This window comes from Schistocerca gregaria, chromosome 6 (genome assembly GCF_023897955.1).
Source record: "Schistocerca gregaria isolate iqSchGreg1 chromosome 6, iqSchGreg1.2, whole genome shotgun sequence".
Taxonomy (NCBI): Eukaryota; Metazoa; Arthropoda; class Insecta; order Orthoptera; family Acrididae; genus Schistocerca; species Schistocerca gregaria.
In genome coordinates, this window is record NC_064925.1 from 58,726,492 (window position 1) to 58,749,114 (window position 22,623).

Sequence of the window (22,623 nt, forward strand, 5' to 3'; positions counted from 1 at the left end):
AAAAAAGTTATGAGAAGTAGCAGAAATGAGAATAGTAAGAAACTTAACATGAAAATTGGAGATGATTGAGTTCATGGAGTTAAAGAATTCTGTTACCTTGGAAGCAAAATAACTTATAAATGACAAAACAAAGAGGACATAAAAATCAGAGTAGCCCAGGCAAAGAGGGCATTCATAGCCAAAAGAAGTCTAATAGTATTAAACATGGGCCTTAATTTTAGGAAGAAACCTCTGAGAATGTATAATTGGAGGGCAGTGCTGTTTGGTAATGAATAACGGGCTGTGGGAAAACAGGAACAGCTGAGAACTGAAGCATCTAAGATGTGCTGCTACAGAAGAACATTGAATATTAGTTAGACCAAGGAAGTTCTCCACAGAATCAGTGAAGAACCCAGCATATGGAATACACAGGCAGGAAAAAAGGGCAGGATGGTAGGACATATGTTCAGAGATCAGGTAACAACTTCAACAGTAGTAGAGGGTGCTGTAGAGGGTAAAAATTGTAGATGAAGACACAGACTGGAATACAAACAACAAATAACTGAAAGTGTAGATTGCAAATGCTGCTATGAGATGAAGAGGTTGGCACATGGGGGGAATTTGTGGTGGGTCATGTCAGACCAGTCAGTAGGGGTGGGGGGTGGAAACTGCACTCTGATTGAGCACAGAGGGATCAATGATCAAGTGAAACTCAATTCCAACACACAAAAGATTTTTTCATATTTAAACAAGCCAATGACAAAGAAGGCACTCTAGCACAATAAGAAGTTTCCATTTTATTTTTATGATTAAACTCCTCTGCAACAAAACTGAGCTAACAATCTGTTTTCTACATGGATATCACTAACCAATTCGGAAAAAATATTACAAGAAGAGCAAAAATGTAAACTATGAAGTGAATATACAGAAAATTTCTTAAAAGTACTTACACTATATATGTCTTGTGTATTTCTTGACGGTTAAAACCAATGACTATATTGACAAGAACAATATTAACTATTTGCAAAACTTAATACCTGCTCAGAGGCTTCATCTTTAGTGTCTGGATAAATTCAGTATCATAGTTGAGTAGCTTCAGTTTGTCGTGAAGATCTTCCATGACAATAAATGGCATGAATGCAAGACCTGGCCCCACATCTTGTTTCTCTGGAGTACGCAGCACATGCTCATCATCATCCTCCATATTTTGGTGTACCTGCAAAACAAAATGACTCTACATGAACACAGAACAAAGTTCTACTTATTCTTGTGAGACCCATAAAAAGGAGTATGGTATGTTCATGATTACAAGAAATACTGACATCAAACATTAAACAATGGAAAATCTGGGATGGAATATCAACGCCCGCATCTCATGGTCGTGCGGTAGCGTTCTCGCTTCCCCCGCCCGGGTTCCCGGGTTCGATTCCCGGCGGGGTCAGGGATTTTCTCTGCCTCGTGATGGCTGGGTGTTGTGTGATGTCCTTAGGTTAATTAGGTTTAAGTAGTTCTAAGTTCTAGGGGACTGATGGCCATAGATGTTAAGTCCCATAGTGCTCAGAGACATTTGAACCATTTTTGAATATCAACAATACAAATCAGGACAGGCTGCTACTTACATAAAGAGCAGACATTGAAAGGTTGACAGAACTGGAGTAGGTGGCACCAAACCATCCCACTACCACTTACTCCAGTTCTGTCACAGACATTACCTACCCCATCAAAGGCAGGGTTGCCTATGAAGGCAGCCATGTAGTTTACCAACTTACCTACAATCATTTTGTGGCATCCTAAAAGGACATGACAACTATAAGCTCTCCATGTGCACGAATGGCCACTGCCAACAAGTGTCCAGGGACAATCACTGTGCACAATTCTTAAAGGACACGATAACTATAAGCTGTCCGTGGGCATGAATGGCCGCGGCCAACCAGTGTCCAGGGTCAGTTAGACCACCCAGTTGCTGAGCATGTAGACAAAACACTGTGTACCTGACTTCCACGACTGCGTCACACCCTGTGCCATCTGGCTTCTTCCCACCAACACTACCTTTTTCTGAATAATGCAGGTTGGAACTCTTCCTCCAACATATACTTCACTGTTGCAACCCCCTGGCCTCAATCTCTGCTAGTCCTCCTCCTCCGTCTGCCTCTATCCCCAGCACTGCTTCCAGTGCAGCCTCACACATGCCTTCTATTACCCTAACACACCTGCATAGTACCTGCCCCTTATCTGCTTGTCTCCTCTTCCTTTTCCCCCCTAAGCACAGCCTTCCAATGCCAAGTCTAACAGCACATCATCCTGTTCTCACCACGTATCTGCAATTGTCGATATTAACCATTAATGGTTAACATGTACTGTTAATTTGGTTTCGGTATCAATATATGTTCGAAAGTCAGTCGCTGATCAACTCAGGAAGACAGTAATGCAGTACAAATTTAGTAATAGGAGGGAAATTTGCTCATTATTACACTCAAATGAATGTAGCAACAAGCAAAGCTTCACATTCTGACCCAGATGGGACAACTGGGATAAACTTAGCACAGGGTCATCCTCTGCCACCGGTGGCACTTGATGTGGTATCAAAGGTTGTAGTGTCAGTACACTACAGTCCTGGCTATTGTCGGCTTTCCTGACCTTGGAGCTTTTACTTCTCACTCAAGTAGCCTCTCTATTGGCCTCATGTGACTGAGTGCACCCCATTCCAGTTGTCCCACTGAGCAAAACTCGCCTGCTGCACAGGGAATCAAATCCATATCCTCTGCATAGCAGCTAGACAGGTGGAACACTGAGCTACAGGGGTGGACCATTGAACATTTTTTCATAATTTTCTTTTCAACTGCTAACACACATTATACTCTTTTAAATCTTTGTACCGTTTTGTATAACAGAAGATTTTATTATCATTATATATTCATTATGTGAACAGATTATTTTCATCTCTGAAGTAAGAGGCTCAATATAGCGTACCTACCACAATTCTTTCCTTTTTTAAAAGCTATTTTCAGCCAGACTGCTAATATTATTTGAGTGCTGGGTGTTGTTTAACAAAGAGTTAATACGGCTACAGAATTAATTCCTTTCAGAGTCAATAATGAAGTTATTCTCTTCTTTTCCACTACTGGCTTTAAGAATGACAACATTTCTACATCTACATCTACATCCATACTCCGCAACCCACCTGATGGTGTGTGGCGGAGGGTACCCTGAGAACCTTTATCGGTTCTCCCTTCTATTCCAGTCTCGTATTGTATGTGGAAAGAAGGATTGTCGGTATGCTTCTGTGTGGGCTCTAATCTCTCTGATTTTATCCTCATGGTCTCTTCACGAGATATACGTAGGAGGGAGCAATATACTGCTTGACTCTTCGGTGAAGGTATGTTCTCGAAACTTTAACAAAAGCCCGAACCGGGCTACTGAGGGTCTCTCCTGCAGAGTCTTCCACTGGAGTTTATCTATCATCTCCGTAACGCTTTCGCGATTACTAAATGATCCTGTAACGAAGCGCGCTGCTCTCCGTTGGATCTTCTCTATCTCTTCTATCAACCCTATCTGGTGCGAATCCCACACTGCTGAGCAGTATTCAAGCAGTGGGCGAACAAGCGTACTGTAAGCTACTTCCTTTGTTGTCGGATTGCATTTCCTTAGGATTCTTCCAATGAATCTCAGTCTGGCATCTGCTTTACCCACGATCAACTTTATATGATCATTCCATTTTAAATCACTGCTAATGCGTACTCCCAGATAATTTATGGAATTAACTGGTTCCAGTTGCTGACCTGCTATTTTGTAGCTAAATGATAAGGGACCTATCTTTCTATGTATTCGCATCACATTACACTTGTCTACATTGAGAGCAACTGTGTTTATTGAAGGTTGTGAAAATGTATAGCAAGCAGTCTCTAATACTCTATTTATGATAGGTCTCACTTTCAACCACTGTATGTCTATCATCAGTGCAGTAAGATGCAAGTCGAATAATTTTGTTGCTTGTCAATTCAGATAGCCCCTGCTAGCCTATCGATGGCAATATTTCACTCCACACAGCGTTAAGCGAAATACTGACATGGATAGACCAGCAGGAGGTGTTTGTATGGACAAGTAAAAATGATGATTTGATTTGCATCCCTGACATGGGGTTCTGCATGACTTTTCCATAACTCTCCCCTTTCCTAAACCTTTCTAGTCTTTTTCTTTCATCACTCTTCCTTTCCCTTCAACCCTTCTGCCAGAACAAGGAGCCACTAGCTCTGAAAGTTTGTGTATTTCTATATGCTTTATGTATGTTTTCTCCTGCTTCCACTTAGTGAGTAGATTATTTATTTGTTAAAGTATATTAAAAAATTGGTATCAGAAGTGTTGAAGTTTTGAAATTTTCTAATCAGCATTCAGCCTTGGTTTCTAGTCAGCCTTAGTTACCATGGTTGCATGGAACCTGATATATAAATAAATATTTTATTTTTGTAATTTAGTAATGATGACATGCAAGTTGGATTTTAAGGTAACTATCAGGAAGTACCAGTGTGCAATGAGACGAAATACTGAAATGCAGAGGAAGGATGATGAATGTTTGATGTTCCCTGGGGCTGTAAATAATGTGAAAGTGGATACAACAAGAGGTAGGTCAGTTGAGAAAGAATGAATACCCCTAAAAAAGTGATCACAGAAATCAGACAGTATCTGAAGAACCTGTGGGCAACAAAAGACATACTTCAATTGGTCAAAGAAAAAAAGAAATGCAAAAAATTTCATAGTGAGAAGGGAGTACTGTAATATAAGTCACCTATATATGAATTACATTGGAAGTGCAAGGAAGCTAAAGTAAAATGACTGCAGGAAAAATGCAGATAAACCAAAAAGAACATTAAAAGCAAGAAGTTCTACTTTTGAATACCAAGGAGGGAGCAGATAGGTAGAAAGAGTACAATGAGGGGAGGGAGGACCAGTCTCGTAATGTTACAGATGAAAATATGGGTATTGATTTGGAAGACAACCCCCCCATGAATTACAAACCTTGCTGAAGTGGGATGGTCACATACCTCAATGATACATAACATAGGGATATCCATAGAGGGGCCAGACTTACTCATAGTTCCTCAAGATGAGCAACAGCCTTTTCAGCAGCTGCAGTGGCAACAGTCTAAATGAATGTCTGATTTGGTCTAGTAACTTCAGTCAACATGGCCTTGTTATGGTGGTACTGCAAATAGTTGAAAGTAATGAGAAACTATAGTCATTATTCTTTTTTACAAGGGTATGCAGCTTTATTGTATGACTTACGATGGAATCCTCTTTTATAAACTATTTCAGAGGTACAATAATCCCCCATTCATATCTCCAAGTGGGTACTACTCAGGACAAAAACAAAACTGGCATTCTATAGACTGGAGCATGGAATGTTGGATCCCTTTATAGGGTAGGAAAAGTTAGAGAATTTAAAAAAGAGAAATGGATAGATTTAAGACAGACATAGTGGGAAAAAGTGGAGTTGAAGAAGCAGGAAGAACAGGACTTCTGGTAACATGAGTACAGAATTATAAATACAAAATCTAATATGGGTAATACAGGAGTAGGCCTAATGATGGCTAACAAAATAGAAACAAGTTTGAGCTACCACGAACAGTGTAGCGAATGCATTATCGTCGCCAAGAGAGATGTGAACCAAACACGCATGGAGACAGAAATATATGCTTGAAAAAATATCGTGATGAGATAAAGAAGTTATACAGACAGTTAAAGGAGACAAAAATTCAGTTGTGACAGGTGACTAGAATTTGGCAGTAAAAAAGAAAAATATTAGAATTTTTGCATAGAGGCAAACAAATATTTATAGTGTTTCTAGATTTATAAAAAGAATTGGCAATGTTGACTGGAGTACACCCTTTAAAACTCTGAAGGTGGCAGGGACACAATAAAAAGGAAAGAATGGTTGTCTGCAACTTGCACAAGCTAAACTGCAATTACAAGAGTCAAAGGACATGAAAGGGAAGCAGAAGTTTAAAAGGGAGTGAAACAGGGTTGTAGCTTGCCCTCTATGTTACTCAATCTCTACAGTGAGCAAGCACTTAAGAAAACCAAGGGGAAATCTCGAAAGGGAGTTAAAAGTTCAGAAGAAATAAAAACAATTTGGTTTGCCAATGACATTGTAATTTTCTCAGATGCAACAAAGGGCTTGGAAGAGCAGTTTCAATTAAATCAGGCAATGCAGAAGGAGTCTGATCACAAAATGAGACACTAAACTTAGTAATCGATAAGTATTATTATGCGGGCAGCAAAATAACTACTGACGACCAAAGTAAAGAAGATATAAAATGCAAATTGTTAACAGCAAGAAAAGCATCTCTGAAAAAAGAGGAATTCGTTAACATTCCTTATAAATTGAAGTATTAGGGAAAAAAGGTCTGGAATGTAGTCTTGTATGGAAGTGAAACTGGACAATAATCAATTCAAACAAGAAGAAGACAGAAGCTTTTGAAATGTGATGCTATGGAATAATGTTGAAGATTAATTGGATCGATTGAATAACAAATATGAAGAAAAAGAATTGAGTTGGGGAAAAGTGTAACTTGTGGTAAATTTGGTTAAAAGAAGGAATCAATGGACAGCACACATCCTGAAGCATCAAGGAATTGTCAGTTTGGTAAAGGAAGGAAGTGTGAGGGTTAAAAATTGTAGACATGAAGAGGGAGACCAGGCTCGAATACAGTATGACAGCTCAACTGGATATAGTTTGCAGCAGTTATGCAGATAAAAAGCGACTTGCACAGGATTTACTAGGGTGGAGAGCTGCATCAAACCAGTCTTTGGATGGAAAATTACAACAAAAACAAGCAGGATCTAATATTAGAATCGGAGTTTCACAGACCTTTGGAAGATGTGATCAAACAATGCAGAAGGGATAGATAGCAAATCTCTCTAATTTATAAAGCCTCTGTGGGAAGTGGTGACCAAACAATTATTCAAGTTAGTGTGTAGAATCAGGGAGATTGGAGAAATGGCAGCTGACTTTCAGAGAAATACTGTATCATCAATACAATTCCAAAGATAAGCAAGGCTCTAAAATGAGTGACTGTTGCATAATCAGCTTAAAATTCATGCATCCACATTTCTGACAAGAATAATGTACAGCAGAATGGAAAATAAAATTGAAGATCTCTTAAATGACAATTGGTTTGGCTTTAGGGAAGATAGAGGCGCAAGAAAGGCAGCCCTGACATTGTGCCTGGGGACAGAAACAAAACTTTAAAAAAATCTAGACACCTGTGCAGGATTTGGCGACCTACAAAACACATTCAACAATGTAACATGGTGCAGGATGTTTGAAACCACCAGATAAATAAATACTTTTATAGGGATAAGATGGGTAATATACAAGAGAGAGAGATAAAAATGTGAAACCAAGAGAGAAGTGCTCAGATTTTACTACTCTTCCAGTTAACCTCTATACTGAAGGCGAGATGAAGGAAATAAAAGAAAGTTTCAGCAGTGGAATTAAAATTCAGGGTGGAAGGATATAAGTGATAAAATGCACAGATGACAATGTCATCCACTTGGAAGTGAGGAAGTATTACAGGATCTTCAGATAACAGTTTACAGAACACAGAGTATGGTTGGAGAATGAACCAAAGAAAGATAAAAAGTGTTCAGTGTGGAAATGAAATTAGCAACAAACTTGACATCAACATTGGGGACTACATATAAGTTGAATTAAAGGAATTCTGCTATCTTTGGAAAGAACGTAATAGATTATGGATCAAGTAAGAACACATAAGAAGCATATCAGCTCAGCAAAAGAGAGCATTCCTGGGAAAAGAACTCTAATAGTATCAAACATAGGGTTATATTCGAGAAAATTTCTGAGTCTGTAATAAAAGCTTCTTGGATTTCCAGCTGCGTCGGGTGGTTCAAATCCCACGAGCTTTTGACTGAGCTTTCCTTGGCCACCGTCAATGGCAACTGTCGTAAGCTAGTGAGGTTTTTAACAACCTGACTCAGCTGGAAACCCGAGAAGGTATTATTAATTCATATTGCCACGGGACCATACATCCATACTATCTGAAACTGTACTTCTACAGTAATGCATTGTCTGGAAGTTAATCATGGACAGTGGGAAAAATCGAAGAAGTAAAAGAACTGAAATGTTTGAGAAGTGCTGTTGTGGAAGAATACTGAAATTCAAGTGAATTGATAACGACAGAAATGTGGAGGTTCTCAATAGAATCAGCAAGAGAAGGAATATGTGGGAAATACCAAGCAAAAGAAGTGGTAGACGGTAGGACTAGTGTTCCTGTGCCGTGTGGGCCTGTTTTGATCTCAATAGTTTCCACTCACTATTAGCCTCTCTGGTCGCAATAGCTTCTTGAGCGGTTTGCTCCTTGCAGAGCACAGATCTGTGGGCCAATATTTAACTGCTGTCATGGCCAGGAGGTGCTCTCAAAGTGATGGGCAGCTGAGCAGTATGTTTGACAGTGGCTGGAGAAAGGGTTGTGATGTCGTGGCTAACAGAATCCTTCACCCGCTGCAAAAAGTTGCATTTTTGGTAACTGTACATTTGGTTGGGGCCGTGAAGACTGCTCATTGAAAAAGCTATCTCCGCGCAATACACAGAACCCTAAATGTTCTCAACATTTTTTAAATTTCATTCAGTCATTTCTGAAAATCATGTAATATCCACCAACAGTTGTGTTCTTGGAAATTAATTTAATTAATTCCAGGGGTAGCTGCTCAGATTGTCTTGCATGTTTTAATAAATTGGTTTCTGTTTTTCATACATATGTTAATAAATTTGTGGCCCAGCATCCTTCCATTCAACACCAACTCCCTTTCACATTGCTGTTACAACATCATGGAATAACAGAGGGACAGAGCGAGGTGGCGCAGTGGTTAGACACTAGACTCGCATTCGGGAGGATGATTAAGGTTTTCCGTGATCCTTTGAAAGGGCACAGCCGACTTCCTTCCCCATCCTTCCCTAATCTGATGAGGCCTATAACTTCGCTGCCTGGTCTCCTTCCCCAAACAATGCAATACAATAACGGAGGGAGCCACAGGGAGTGAAAATTGTAAGCGTAGATAGAAGTTGGAGTACATTCACCAAATAAAGTGAGGACACTGTGCAAAAAAGTCCTACTCTGCAATAAAGAAATTGGTCCTAAGACAAAATCATGGACGGCTGCTGCATCAAACCAATCAAAATAAAATACAATAATGTACTCAACAGATATCTACTTCATACAAGAGTTCATGATGGGAGGAACCCTCCAATGAATACAGCCACTGTAAAGAAACAGAACACTGCATAACAGATGTAAAACAAAGCATAGCATTAAAGATAGAAAGATGCTGTATGAAACAGCTGTTAAGAGGACAATGTGTGCAGCCTTCAACAACTACAGTAGCAGAATATTACTGAGAAATCTCTCACAAAACCCAAAGAAATTCTGGTTATCCATAAAGCCCGCTTGTCTACACCTACATATATACAACAAAAGCCACCATATGCTGCATGGCAGAGGATACCTTATACCACTACAAGCCATTTCCTTTCCTGTTTCACTCGCATAGAGAGCAAAGGAAAAAATATTTTCTATACACCTTCATATGAGCACTAATTTCTCTTATCTTATCGTTACAGTTCTTACACGAAATGTATAAAACTCCTACTGAACATGTAAATCCACAGCTTCAGAAATCACTCATGAGATGGGTTGTGCCACACATGGCATGGTCCACATCTGAATGATTCCAGTAGGATGTTACTTGTATAACTAATTTCTAGAAGCAGAACACTTTCTTCCCAGTCTTTGTGATTTACGATACTTTCTACCAGGCTTTGTTTAGATCATTGTTTCCCAACCTGTGGTTTGCAAATCTCTAGGGGGTTCGCAAAATATTTCGAAGAGTTCGCCAAAACTCCTTTCCATAATGGTGGGCATTGAGGTTAGGCCTATTACTGTTTTGTTCATTTCTGTGGCGTTAATAATAATAATAATAATAATAATAATAATAATAATAATAATACTTTAAAATTAATTGACCCAAAAATGGTCCTTGTTACATACATGTGACATTGGGAATTTATCTCATTATTTCCACAATTAATTGATATTTACCACAAATGCCTGATTTTTCCAGTTATGTTACAACATTAGGGATGCATTTGATTTTGCTACATGGGAAATTTGGTCTTCTAAATTCTTTGTGTTCTAACAATACTAACAACACTACCGCGACCCCACAAAGGCACAGTTACATGGCGGTCTGGCCTTTGATTTTCAACAACAGCCTACTTCTTCTTTCCTTGTGGCAAATACAGTAAGTTGGCATCTGGGTATCAGAACCATTCCCATTCTCACTAAGTGGATAACTGGCTGAAAAGTGAAAGTTGGAAAGGGGAACAGGATATAACAAAATTGTAAGTTAAGTGTTGTGTCAATGTGTGAGAAGAAAAGAAAGTAAAATGATAATTACATTAAGTCTGATGTAACAACAAAAACAAAAGTTCCCTCCCATACAGCCTTGGCACCTGAGGCAAACAAATTTGTTTGGATGCAGACTCTTTACAGCAATATACCACCATTCTCAACTCAGCCTTCACTGGACATAATTACCCCGTACATCATAGTTAAAAAAGCAGATTTCTTGGGCCATCACATCCAATCCTGGTACTGGTGATCCTGCCAAAAAATTACTTCAGAGCACTCCACTGGTAACTCAGTATTATCCTGGTCTGGAATGTGTTAATCAGCTACTTCAATGGGGCAATGACTTCCTAAAATCATGCCCTGAAATGAGGCCAATTCTGTCTGAAATTTTGCCCACCACATCTAGAATAGTTTTCTGTCACCCTCTCAACTCCACAATATTCTTGTCAGATCCTATGCTCCTTCTGCACCCATCTCCCTACCCAATGGCTCCTACCCCTCTGACTATCCCTGCTGTAAGATTGCCTATGCACCCTTCTACCACCACCTATAGCAGCCCTGTAATTCGCTAAACATATACTATCAGAGGGAAACAACACACGTGATATACCAGCTGTTATGTAAACACTGTTCAGCCTTCTACATCGGCACAACATGACAATCATGACCTCAGCACCTGTTTCACCACACGTGCCATCTGGATTCTTCCCCCAGGCACCAGTTACTCAGGGAAGCAGCATTACAACATAACCCTTGGGTTCTCGCCACCCACCTGGCCTTAGTTTATGTTAATTTCTTCTGCCTCAGCATTTCTTCACAGTAACTACTCTTTTCTTCACTTTTTTTTAGTTTTTTACATATTTCACTGTCTTACCTATCTATTTTTTACTGCCCCCTCCCATCTCCGTTCCATGCAATGCACTTAGCTTTTCACTCTTATTAATCGATGCATGATGTTTAAGCAGTAATCTCTGTCTTGCATATTACCTTGTTTTCCACCTTTAAGCTCTCAGGTTTCAAATCTCATCCAATGCAGTCCCCAACAATCAGTCTTTCCTTTTCATCCCATGTGGTAAGTCTCCCCTGACCCGCAGTTCTGGGTGGCTTTCCTAAAATATACCTCTTTCCCTAGACCTCTCCAGTCCATTTCCTTCACCCCTCTTCCTTTCCCTTCAACCCTTCTGTCTGAAGAAGGAGCCACTGGCTCTGAAAGCTTGCAGAATTACAACTCTGTTTTATGTGTGTGTTCTGCAGCCTCTTGGATTGCAGATTTTTTTATCTATCCAATTAAATTATTTTATTAAAAATTGATCTTTTCCATAGTTATCTGAAACAATAACTAGAGTAACTTTAGATTTAAACCCTTATGGGTTAAGTTAATGTAAGGTTATCAAATCTTTTGCCCAGAATTATCTTTCATGCATGTCTACTGTATGCATATTTGAAAATCAAATGTTCACCCAACTCACATCACATTTTGCGAGTCAGAAAGACAGAACTGCCGAAGAACTATAAAACACTTGCAACAATCAATGAAAAAAACAACAAATGGCAGCTTGGACACTAAAAAATAATACATTTAACTTTTCCATCAAAACATAGTAAGTTTGTTCAATAAGAAAAATGAAAGTCTCATATCAGTACAGGATAGTGAAAAATCTAAAGGTATTTTTCCAGCTTTGCTATGCAGAACAGAACATCATCTGGAAGTCACAGAGACTGAACAGTTGCACCTAGATGAGTATAGGTTAGCAACACATTAATGTTGGCATATGACATGAGGAAAGGGGGAGCAGCGCCTGACCATGGGATGCCGTTTCCTTCTCAGTCCACTGCTGTTCCAGATGCTCTCTCTGCATTCACTCCCACTAGAAACATTCTTAGGCATTCCCTTTTCAGCCAGGTTTGGCATGCTGAGCATCAGTTATCCTTCTTCAGCCCCATGTGGACATCTGCATGGTAGTGTTCCCTCTTCAGTCTGGAATGGATCTAGGTGTTCTCTCCGCAGTCCACTCCCCCTAGAAGCACCCTGCAATGCTCCACCTGATGCCTGGTGTGCCTGGCACTCTATGTCAAGTTTGTTTCCCCTGTCCAAAACCTCAGTTATTGTTTCTGTTGAGTTCTGCTGCTGCCCCTGTTAAGTTTTCAGCAACTCCAGTGTAGGATACCAGGCTCTACTGAGGTGGTTCCCAGTGTCACAATTCATGAGGTTTTCTATCACCTTTATCTCTAAATACTTTCTTATAACACTGTCCCAATATCTGGGGGTCTGTGCCAGAATCCTTATTTCATTATAACTTAAGAAATGATTGAGTTTAAGACAGTGCTCAGCAAGGGTTAATTTAGTTGCCCGTCTTAGTCGAGCTGAGGCATGGCACCTTATATCGCTCTTGTCTAGAGCCTGTGTATTGGGAGAATGACTCATGCGTGCCAAGTGACAGATGGTCTGAAGCGAGTTCAGTCAAGTATGTAGTTCTAATTTTCATCTGCTAGAGGACAGTAGTGCACAGAGACATTCAAGAAAAAGGTCAAGAGAATGTTTTTGTGAATTGTTCTCTTTATTTCTTGAAGGCTTTTTTGTTCATTTATGTTTGTGCAGTTTTGTATATGCTTTTAGCAGCGTGAATGTGGTCTGAAGTAAATATGTAAATCACTGATCTACTGATGAATGTTGTACGATGGGAATTTTGTATCATAACATGATAAGTCAGTTTATGGTAAAAGGAAAGCTAATTTGAGTGCAAAAGAAAATAGTTAACAACATGGAGTATAAACAAAATCTCAGAACGTTAAATATTTATTTTGGGAAAAAATACAGTTCGAAAGTGTGTTATTTGTTGATTGGTTAGTCATGAAAAGCACGGACTAACGCGGGAGAATAATGTTTTTCTGTTGGCCTTAAAGAAAACTGACCAATCAGAATGTATTATTCCTTGCGTGTCTTTTTTCTTGGAGACAGAGAATGCTTACAGCAGTCGAGGTAGTCAGAGCCCAGCCTTTCAATGGTAAGGTCGTGTGCAGTATGAGCTCCGAAGGAAGTTATAATTTGACAGTTTTAGTTGTGCTACATGTTTCAAAAGTGTTTTAAAGTGAAGGCATATTTGCTCCGGTGTGATTTTTAGAAAGTATGGATATTTTAAGTAATTTTGTATATGAGAAAATATAGTAATTCCGCATGGTGTATTGAGCAGATCAGTGACTAAAAAGTTGAGCGCATTAGACACTGATAAACTTAATAGTATGGAAAGTGTTTTCATTTAAGAAAAATCTATTCTTAGTTGCTGATCATATTTTGGAAATATTTAATAGTATGGCGAGCATTTTTATTTAAGGAACATCCGTGCTTAGTAGCTGTTCATATTTCGGGAAACTTGTTAATGTGAATGAAAGGGTTGGTGCATGAATGTGTTAAGATAAGCATGGGCTTGGCAGTGAATGTGTACATTATCAAGGTTCAGAATATACCACAGTTTGGGCAGTATTTCCTCCTTCCATTCAAAATTAAGGGCTTTTCCTGATTCTTGGAATAGTTATGTTGTATGCATCCTGGTGCGAGTTGCAGTGTGTTAGATTTTTGCTTGGCTTTCCTAACGGTGATCTGCTGCAACGAGATCACAGGTAGGTGAAGGTATTAGACGAAAGGAACCGCGTCGCCGCACATGGTGCATCAGCCACGAAAACAGTTAAAAAGCCATAGTACATTGAATCTGTGGTTGAGAGAAATCTTGTGAAACACTATAGTGGATGATAATGAAAAGCTTTGTAAATCGGTACATATGGAATTTTGAGTGGAACCCATTTCGAGTCGCAGGAGAGACTTATAAGAAAGAAGAAGATGTTAAACAGTCACAATAACAATGATGGAGCATCATAGCAGCAGACCGCGTCATAGCAGTATCAACGAGCAGCAGTACGGCAGGGCAGTGCTACCAACTTACACGAGCGGGGACCCTGAAACTGGTACAGCAGACGAAGAGGTGTCAGACTCACAGATTCAGCACGTCGAGGCTGCAGCATTCAACGAAAGATAAGTTAAGTTTGTTACATGTGTTGTGTACGTGAGCTGAAAGACTGAGTAACATGGAAAGTGATAAAGATTTTGTAAATACGATAAAAGAGGAGGAACTCTCATTCAGTGTAAGTGCTTTACAAACTAGCATGCCCGAAGAGAGAGAAAGAGTAGATATTAAAATAAAATAGGAGGTTTTTGATTATATTTCTTTGTTATCTACAGACAGTGGAGTAGAATATACTTCAAGGATGTCAATTAATGTACCTAGTTGGGGTAATGTAAATCCTGAAAGTGACATTAAGCATGAAATAGGTAGATAGTATTACTGAATTAAATGGGTCAAATGTGGATACCAAATTTGGTACAGTACTGGTGGAACAAAGTAAACAGGAAACAGTAATGCAGAAAATATAACCTGGAAGTACACAAGAAATGCTTGCAGCATTAATGGGTTCTATAAAATATGGGCATACTAATTTGGCGGAAACAATTGGTCAGACAATTAGTAGACTTGAAGAAAAACTCGAAAAGCAAACTTCTGATTTTAATGAAAAACTTGAGAAGCATACTGCGGTTTGAAAAGAAATGTGGAAAAATAATTTGACGTTGTTTGAAAGTAAAGTGGACAGCAAAATTTCTCAAGTTGCGAATAACTGCCAACAACCCATTAAAACTGTAAAAAGTGAATTAACAGATGCCTTGAAAAAATTGCTATTGGAAATCAACAAAGGGTAGATTAGATAAAAGAAGGTGTGCACAAAGTAGAGGTCAAAATAGCAGCGGTAGAGTCTATATGTGTAAATGATCACAAATTGTTAGACAGTAAAATCAGTTCTGAACATGTCAAATGTATGAATGAAGTAGAAAGTGTGTCTGACCGAGTGGGTGTGTCTGAAGAAACTGTTCTTCAGCTAACTAACCACGTAGAAGAGGTTGAAAATAAGGTGGATGAGCAAAGCATTAGATTATGCCAAGTTGAAACTAACCTCAGACATGGAACTAACAGTAGTGGGTGTAGTTTTGTAGTAAAATCATCTGAAATATCGTATGTCACTAACAGGCTGTTTTTACATCTTGATCCAACATGAAATGTGCATCCAAAAGATTTTGGAATGACTTTGAAGGTGTTCTACCTAGTTTGTGATTAGACAGAAAAAATAGGGTTTGCTGTATGTAAATTCTTGGGACAGGCTAGAACTTGGGGGTTATCGCTACTGAACAGTATGGTACTCTAGATACATTTAAAGAGGCATTTTTTAAAAGAATATTGGGGCGAGCAAAAACAAATGGAGTTGCTATATAGCTTATGGGCTGGGGAAAAGTTTAATCCCAGGAAGGAAAGCGTAAGAAAGTTCGCATTAAAGTGGATGATAAACCTGCAACATTTAAACAATAAAGTCCAGCCAGAACAAATTGTTATGAGCCTTGAAGGTAAACTGCCCATGAACTGGTGAAACAAAATTATTGCACCTTTGAGGGTGACAATCATAAATTCATTCTAAGATATTTTGAGAGAGTTGAGAAGTTGTTGCATGAGAAGGAGCATGCAAATCATAATGTCAGACCACCAAATAATGTAGAACCACAGTAGAATGTAAACATTAACAGAACTGGCATGTACCGTGGAAATAGCAGGAGCAGAGGTGCTGGGAGGTGGTGCTATCCAGCAAATGAGAGGCTAAATAATGAGGAGCAGGTCCACAATTATCGATCGTATTTATTGGTGTGAGGAGATAAAAGTTGCGCCAAGGCAATACCAAATGGAGGTAAAGATAAAAAATGGTACAGAATCCCAGAATCCGTTAAACTAAATGCTGTCTGTGACAGGGCTAGTGTTTACAAGATGAGAAGGAGTAATTTGAACCAACTAGCAAAACCCTTTGTACGTGTTAGCACAAAACGGACAGGGATTATAAGTGAGGAGCAGAAGAAGGTAGTAACAACAGACAAAATGAGCTACATAAAAATCTGTACATTTAATGGACGTTTAGGGGACTTTATGGACAGACACAAACAAAATAAGCACTGTATTGCAGACGAAATGTGTGATGCATTAGCAGGAAATGTGACAGAAGCTTATTACCTGAAAGTCATTAGCAACTAAGATGAAGTCGAGTCATGTTCTGGGAAAGAGAGAGTACAGAAGCTGCAGAATTACAGGAGATTAGTGATGTCAGTATAGAAGAAATACTAGCGCCTATAAATGACGACATTAGTGAGGCTATAACAGAGAGGTGGGAAAATGGTGACCAAAATGGGGGTCAGCCAATTAATTGCAGAAAAAAAGAGAGATAGGAAAGTTAGAATGGTCGAAATGCCAAAAAATGTTTTTGAGCTGTCATTGGTGGACAGTATAGTTAGTTGTTGTTGTTGTTGTGGTCTTCAGTCCTGAGACTGGTTTGATGCAGCTCTCCATGCTACTCTGTCATGTGCAAGCTTCTTCATCTCCGAGTACCTACTGCAACCTACATCCTTCAGAATCTGCTTAGTGTATTCATCTCTTGGTCTCCCTCTACGATTTTTACACTCCACGCTGCCCTCCAATGCTAAATTTGTGATCCCTTCATACCTCATAACATGTCCTACCAACCGATCCCTTCTTTTAGTCAAGTTGTGCCACAAACTTCTCTTTTCCCCAATCCTATTCAATACCTCCTCATTAGTTATTTGATCTACCCATCTAATCTTCAGCATTCTTCTGTAACACCACATTTCGAAAGCTTCTATACTCTTCTTGTCCAAACTATTTATCATCCGTTTCACTTCCAGACATGGCTACACTCCATTCAAATACTTTCAGAAACGACTTCCTGATACATAAATCTATACTCGATGTTAACAAATTTCTCTTCTTCAGAAACGCTTTCCTTGCCATTGCCAGTCTACATTTTATATCCTCTCTACTTCGACCATCATCAGTTATTTTACTTCCTAAATAGCAAAACTCGTTTACTACTTTAAGTGTCTCATTTCCTAATCTAATTCCCCCAGCATCAGCCGATTTAATTTGACTACCTGTCCATTCCGTTCAACTGCTCTTCCAGGTCCTTTGCTGTCTCTGACAGAATTACAATGTCATCGGCGAACCTCAAAGTTTTTACTTCTTCTCCATGAATTTTAATACCTACTTCGAATTTTTCCTTTGTTTCCTTTACTGCTTGCTCAATATACACATTGAATAACATCGGGGGAGAGGCTACAACCCTGTCTCACTCCCTTCCCAACCACTGCTTCCCTTTCATGCCCCTCGACTCTTATGACTGCCATCTGGTTTTTGTACAAATTGTAAATAGCCTTTAGCTCCCTGTACTTTACACCTGCCACCTTCAGAATTTGAAAGAGAGTATTCCAGTCAACATTGTCAAAAGCTTTCTCTAAGTCTACAAATGCTAGAAACGTAGGTTTGCCTTTCCTTAATCTTTCTTCTAAGATAAGTCGTAAGGTCAGTATTGCCTCACGTGTTCCAACATTTCTACGGAATCCAAACTGATCCTCCCCGAGGTCCCCTTCTTCCAGTTTTTCCATTCGTCTGTAAAGAATTCGCATTAGTATTTTGCAGCTGTGGGTTATTAAACTGATAGTTCGGTAATTTTCACATCTGTCAGCACCTGCCTTCTTTGGGATTGGAATTATTATATTCTTCTTGAAGTCTGAGGGTATTTCGCCTGTCTCATACATCTCGCTCAATCTTGCTCACCAGCTGGTAGAGTTTTGTCATGACTGGCATAGTTAGTATGAGGGAGAAAAGTAATGAGGTTAATTCTGCAAAAATCTGTGTAATTTCTGGAAACATGGAAGGTTTCAATAGAAGAGAGGTTGGCTGGTTGGTTGGTTTGGGGAAGGAGACCAGACAGCGTGGTCATCGGATTAGGGAAGGATGTGGAAGGAAGTCGGCCGTGCCCTTTCAGAGGAACCATCCCGGCATTTGCCTAGAGTGATTTAGGAAAATCAAGGAATACCGAAATCAGGATGGCCCGACGCGGGATTGAACAATCGTCCTTCCGAATGCTAGTCCAGTGTCTAATCACTGCGCCACCTCGCTCGGTAGAAAAGAGGTTGTGAATGATTTGTTGGAGTAGGGTTCTGACACTAGCAATGAAAGGAAGGTGTTGAGTCAGCCAGTAATTAGTCTGCAAGCGTGTAATGAAGAAGTACAGTGTTTAGCAGATAGTGGCAGTGATTTATTTGCTGTGAGTAAAAGTTGGTGAGAATAGTTGCCAAATAGAAATGAACTTGTAATAATGCCAGTAATAGGGGTGCAGATAGTTATAGCTACGGGAAAAGTTAAAAGAACCTGTTAAACAGGAAACTCTGTTGCCAGTAAAAATAAATGGTGTGCAAGTACTCCATAACTTCCTTATAATCCCTGAACTATGTATAAAAATGCTAATTGGTGAGGATTTCTTTAACCAGTACAAAGAAAGATTAAATTTTAATGAAAATGTAGTAATTTTTGAAATAAATAGGGAAGATGTGGTTGTACCATTAATTTCGAAAAAATAATTTGACCAAAGTAGAAGTAGACAGTATGGAAGGATGGAAGATTTAGAGGGCTACAATGAGTATGAGGATGATGTGGAGGTGGACCCCAAGGAAATGAAGGTGGTACATCAAAAATAGGGAGGCCTCAGAGGGCACTGCAACCTATGTAATGCTAGGTGTTTGACCAACACCAGGTGCTCGAGTTATTGACAATGCTATTTCAGCTTCTTTTCGTGTTATCAATCTTTCTCTTCTGCCATTTTGAACTGAATCTATCATCTTTAATTTTCTTCTTTGTCAGTGAAGGTAAAGTGTTTGAGAGACTCAGAGGGCGTTATGGTGTCTTATGCTGAAAAAAAGTTTTATGGTGAGAGAAATGGGGGTCAAATTGTAATGGAGTGAAGTGACGACATAAGTGTGTTGATGTAGGAAAATAATTAAAGGTATGAAGGTGATGATGTAAAGGGAAAGTAGGAAAGGGTGCATTATCCTGCTGAAAACTGACATTAAGGATTGCCATCAGTAATGTGAGAAGGTATACCATGGTATGTGGAAGTGTGTGAAGCAGTAATGCATCAGTTAAAATAATGGAAGAAAGGAAGGAATATCCTGTTGGAATTTGTAAAAATAAATTGGAGACTGAGTGAAATGTAGTGAAATGAAGTGCACTAAATGAAGGTGATTTTGATGAAGGAATACCAAAGTGTAGTGGTCAGGAAAAGGCATTCTGTAATGACGAAAAGAGGTATACAGTGGCCACATAGGTAAAGGGAGTTTATAAATATGACAGAAAATATACCTGGATAAAGCTGAAGTACATTTATTCTGAAAGAAGTACAAATGAATGTGGAGATTTTTATACAATATTTTTTTATTTATGTTCAATAGTGGTAAAAAATATGAAGAAGAAGTGATGCAAAGAGACACAGCATCATAAAAGTGGTAACTATGAATAATAAGATGTTTGTAAATAATTGCTTTGTGTGAAATGGGTTTTTCACAATAAATGCTCTCAAGTTGAATTAAAGTAAAGAAAAACTTTAAGTTTTACTTTCAATAACAACTAGCTCATTAAGTCTTCTAAAGGAAAACAATTCTTTAAAAAAAATTGCAAGTAGATTTGATCTTGCTGATTAAAGTAAAATAAAAAAGCAATACTGTTAATTTACTTTCATTTGAACTTAATTTAAATGAAATATAAAATTTGTAAATAATTTCTTGTATTAATAAGTGATTGTGTAACAGGGTATATGTAAAAAAAAGTAGTCTTAGACAGAAATGTGGTTTTAGGGACAATGTTGCATGTAAACCCTCGGAGGACAGATATGTGGAGAATGGAGGAATGTTATGGATCCTGCAATGCAAAGGTGCCATAATCAAAAACCAGGGAAATTTTTGTGACAAAAAGACTATAGTAATGAGCTGGTACATGCTAAGGTAGGATAAAATACCATTATCAAATGGAAGGACACAAATCGCAATGCCTAAAAAAGTGAACAAGTAGTTAACTTCAAAAGACTTTCATAAAACATAAATTTAAAAATGTTGAAAAAGTTATTAAAAAGTTGAAAATTTGTTTCAAAAATTTACATCAATTTTCTCAAGTACGAAATGGTTTTTCATGAAGAAATTAAGAGATTAGGCTAGGTTAATTGTAGAGTGCCACGTCCGGAGTGAGAAGTTTGTAATTTTAAATTATAAGAAAAGTGACAAATCAAAACAGAGTATTCTTTGCGCATCTTTTCTCTTGGAGATAGAGAATGCTTATAGCCTTTCAATGGTACGTTCGTGTGTAGTATGAGCTCTGAAGGAAGTTATAACTTGTTGGGTTTAGTTGTGCTACATGTTTCATTTTTAAAGTGAAGGCATATTTATTGTGGCATGTTTCTTAGAAAGTATGATTTTTTAAGGTAATTTTGTGTATGAGAAAAGACAATAATTCTGCATGGCATATTGAGAAGATTGGTGACTAAAAACTTGAGCGCATTAGACACCGATAAACTTTATAGTATGGCGAGCGTTTTCATTTTAGAAAAATTTGTGCTTAGTAGCTGTCCATATTTCGGGAAATATGTTACCATAAACTTGCTAACGTGAATGAAAGGGTTGATGCATGACTGTGTTAAGATTGGCACATGCTTGGCAGTGAACGTGTACATCATCATGGTTCAGTATATACTGAAGTTTTGCCAGTATTTCCACATTTCATTCAAAATTAAGGTGTTTTCCCGATTCTTGGAATAGTTTCGTTGTATGTACCATGGTGCGAGTTGCAGTATGGTAGGTTACTGCTCGGCTTTCCTACCGGCAATCTGCTACAATGAGTTCACAGGTAGGTGCAGTTAATGGACGAAAGGAACTTCACCGCCACAGGGTGTGCCTCTGATGCTCCTTCCATCTGATGTCCACTTTTGTAGACGTTTGGCCAATGTTTGACATACCACATTAGCAAGATATAGTTTAAATTCCTGTTTTTCACAGTTCCAGGTTGTATTTCACATTTTCCAATAGCCCTCTTATTTTGGGAGGGACACAGACACACACACACACACACACACACACACACACACACACACACACACACACACACACACACTTGATGTTGTGCTACCTGACAATTCAGCTGATTCTGGCAGAAATAGATCCTGCATAGGGCAGGTACAACACAGTCTTTGCCTCACCTTGCTATTCTTATAGTGTGTGTGGTGGATTGGCTCACTGAAGGGCCTTCTGAATCTGTTGAGTCGTGTATCCAGTCTTCAAAACACTGATTGTAAATGCTCTTTATCTGCTGTCAAACTATCTGGATCTGACAATGTTTGTGCCTTGTGGATCAACATCTTCAGAACTCTGTTCTTCTGCACTGGGTGGTGAAAGCTTCTGGCTTGCAGGTACAAATCAGTGTGTGTAGGTTTGCAGTACACACTGTGGCCAAAACGAGTCATCTGCTCTCTTTTTGACACGTACGTCCAGAAATGGCAACCAGGCACTCTTTTCCATTTGCGTGATGAACTTAATGTTGGTGTGAGTTCAGATGTTCCAGAAAGTCACTGAGCCTATCCCTACCTTGAGGCCACATCACAAACGTATCATCCACATACCTGAAGAAGGATGTGGGTTTGCGTCTAGTCACCTCTACAGCCTCCTTTCCAAATCTCTCCATGAGCATATCGGCTACCACAGGAGACAGAGGGCTGCCCATGGCTACACCTTCTGCCTTCTGTCCGATCACTGGACTGAATAGGGAATGTTTAAGAACATTTCTAGTAGGAGTGGACCACAGAACAGCACATGGGACCACACCAGATTGAAAACAGTACACCAGCCCATAGACAGGTGCTCTGGGCCAAAGAGGGAACATCCAGGGATGCTGTTAGTGGGAACAGACCACGGATGGAACACCTTTAAACTACCATGGACGGGGAAGAGCATATAGTATGTGATAAAATGTATTCGGACACGTGGCTGAAAAGACTTACAAGTTTGTGGCACCCTCCAACGGTACAGCTGGAATTCAATATGGTGTTGGCCCATCCTTAGTCTTGATGACAACTTCCACTCTCGCACGCATACGTTCAATCAGGTGCTGGAAAGTTTCTTGTGGAATGGCAGCCCATTATTCATAGAGTGCCGCACTGAGGAGAGGTATCGACTTGATCGGTGAGCCCTGGCATGAAGTCAGCATTCCAAAACATCCCAAAGGTTTTCCATAGGGTTAAGGTCAGG

The 22,623-nt window shown here is 39.2% G+C and overlaps 1 protein-coding gene across 3 annotated transcripts in view; it reads right to left on the reverse strand.

Annotated features, from left to right (window-relative positions):
* Positions 1-22,623, reverse strand: part of LOC126278547 (intraflagellar transport protein 57 homolog) — a 163,614-nt gene that overhangs the window by 134,070 nt on the left and 6,921 nt on the right. For all 3 annotated transcript variants that reach the window (XM_049978729.1, XM_049978727.1, XM_049978728.1), the window contains exon 2: positions 1,017-1,195. In XM_049978729.1, the coding sequence (XP_049834686.1) occupies positions 1,017-1,183 (167 nt within the window). In that variant the 5' untranslated portion in view covers positions 1,184-1,195. The remainder of the gene's footprint in view (positions 1-1,016; positions 1,196-22,623) is intronic.